The sequence below is a fragment of the Seriola lalandi genome, unplaced genomic scaffold, assembly GCF_002814215.2.
Source record: "Seriola lalandi dorsalis isolate HSWRI2012SDOR001 ecotype SW California unplaced genomic scaffold, Sedor1 jcf7180002053021, whole genome shotgun sequence".
Taxonomy (NCBI): Eukaryota; Metazoa; Chordata; class Actinopteri; order Carangiformes; family Carangidae; genus Seriola; species Seriola lalandi.
Genome location: NW_019523574.1, coordinates 20016 through 22397, shown reverse-complemented (window position 1 = coordinate 22397; position 2382 = coordinate 20016). Strand labels below are relative to the sequence as shown.

At 44.9% G+C, this 2382-nt stretch overlaps 1 protein-coding gene across 1 annotated transcript in view; it reads right to left on the bottom strand.

Annotated features, from left to right (window-relative positions):
* Positions 1 to 2382, bottom strand: part of LOC111650900 (atlastin-2-like) — a gene marked incomplete at its 3' end in the record, with an annotated part of 13355 nt that overhangs the window by 1651 nt on the left and 9322 nt on the right. The window contains exons 5-7 of the mRNA XM_023400835.2: positions 1137 to 1193; positions 549 to 641; positions 79 to 217 (exon numbers count right to left, since the gene is read on the bottom strand). Coding sequence (XP_023256603.1) covers positions 79 to 217; positions 549 to 641; positions 1137 to 1193 — 289 coding nt within the window. The remainder of the gene's footprint in view (positions 1 to 78; positions 218 to 548; positions 642 to 1136; positions 1194 to 2382) is intronic.

The following is a 2382-nucleotide window of genomic DNA, read 5'->3' as shown; positions in this document are numbered from 1 at the left end:
GACTGGTTAACTAGTTGCCGTGGCTGTGGGCCGGTCATTTTGACTGGTTAACTAGTCGGCTCTGTGTCGGGTGCGTACCTCTGAGCCGGCCGTCGAACTGCGGGTTAGTGGCGACCCTGAGGCCGGGGTGCGGCAGCAGGAAGCAGCCGATGTTGGAGAAACAGGAGTGGATGTGTTTCCTGACGTTCTGCAGCTCCTCGTGTTGGTTCTGCTTCACCTGAACACGGATGAGAACACGTTAACGCCACCCAGCCTCATGCAGATCTCCATGGAGCTGTTGGAAGGTGGAGTTTCTATCTTTTGATGATCAATCAAGAGGAGTTTTATTAGTGATGATTCTTCTGTATTTGAACATCAGAGCTAGATGCTGTTTCCTCCCAGACACGTACAGATATTACAACAAGGTTAGAAGAGAACAATCTAAAGAAATAAAACCAAATAACTGTTGAGTCGTTAAACGTAAGAGCAGCAGTTTCCCTCCTGCTTCAGTCTTTGTGCTGAACTGGTCCTGGATCTGCCTCTAAACTGTGATGTTCACATGAACTCACCTGCAGCCGTTTCTCCAGGAAGCTCCACCCTCCCTCCAGACCGTACGGATGCTCGTAAGGGTAACTCCAGTCTCGGATCAGGAACATCAGCGTCTGAGAACAGGGACAGACATTCAGCTTATTGATCCAACATCAGAGTCTGGACTTCTGTCACAACGTCACCTACTTCGGAAAATAATCTGAGTCTGTGGTCAAGACTCCAGCAGCAGCTGCTAGAATGACGACCAACTTGGTTCAACTGTTTTTGTGTCTCATCAGCTGCTGAAGCGGAAACAAGTTTATGACACAAGTGCAGCTGGAACCTGAATAAGTCACGAAGCCTCCAAGTAAAATTTAATTCTAGTTTTGTCCACCTTTTAATACATATAATTACTGCAAAAAATGAAGATGATTAACTTCTTTCAAACAGCTCAGCCCATAAACTGAACCGATTCATTTGAGAATTTATCGTGAACGTATATTTGTGTTAATTAAACTAAACTCAAACTACAAGAGGGACGTGACAAAGCTCATTAAATTAAATATCTTCTCATTTAGTTGTTGAGGGACTAAAGTTGATGGAGGACGGAGAGTGTGAGCAGATCCCACCTGAAAAGGTTTCTCGTAGACCTCCTCCATGGCCAGTCGTCCGTACTCAGTGAAGAGCTGAGGACAGGACACAAGCACTCAGTTTAAAATCCAGTCAAACACAACAACACATTCCAGCGAGCTCGTTTAGTACAGGAACTAATGTGTGCAGATGTGACAGTTGAGTGATCCAGCTTCATCCGGTCTGAGAAAGCTTTTCCACTTCCTGCTCTGAACTCTCCGACTCGCTGCTGCTGCAGCTGAGAGAAAAACTCATGTTGGTCACGTTCAAGCCGATTCTCTGTCGGCAGCTGCTTTAAATGTTCACAAGGAATCCTGCACAGGTTTTACACCAGACCCTCAGTCCAGTTGCACAAAACACCTCAAGTTTTCTACTTAAGTGAGTAAGTACTTAACGACTCCCTCAGATAAAGAGAGATTAAACCTTCAGGGTGTTGAACAAAATCTCTTCTCTTCATTTACGGCCATAAACTCACCGTGTTGCAGTTAGAGAAGTGCCTTTAGTTTTTTTCTCTTACTTTGGTCATTAAGGTCTTTTGTGCAACAGTTTAACTGACTTTAAGTGATTCCTTAAGTATAAGACCAAGATAAGGAGAAAAACTTCAACACTTAAGGTTTCCTTAAAATGTTCACTTAAGACTTCAGGTTGTTTTGTGCACCTGTTTATTTTAAGGAAAGTGTAACTCAGACTCTGAGATGCAGAGATGAGCAGCTGGGTCCAAAGATGGAAGAGCTGCTCTCTGCCTCATTTGGCTGCTGGGTTCATCTCTGCGGTTAATCCTGAGCACATCGTACGAACACCCGATATGGAGCTCTTCACTGTAACAGAGACGCTGCTGTGAATGTGTTGGATTAGAGATCAGCAGTCAGGCGCCTCGTTATCAGCACCGAGAGGTGAAAAGATGAAAACGACAAGGTTCTGCTGAGAACGCACGAGGGGGAAACGGACAAAATAAAGTATTTTAGATGATATATCTGACTGAGAACAGACGAGACACCTCTGATTGGTGGTTTCCTCACTCTAACCACAATAAACCTTTAACTAACCACAGCCACCTCTAAGCTGCGCAGAAACATTTACGTCTACGTTCAGCCAGACTTCACGTTTGGTGAGCCGAGTGCTTCTGTCAGTAACTCTGCAGGGATCCATAACTTGGCCTCAGAGAGTCACAACATGCTGAAACATGAGACGGAGTCAAAGAAACCCAACTGAGGAAACCTTCAAACCACAGAGGAACAAATTGTA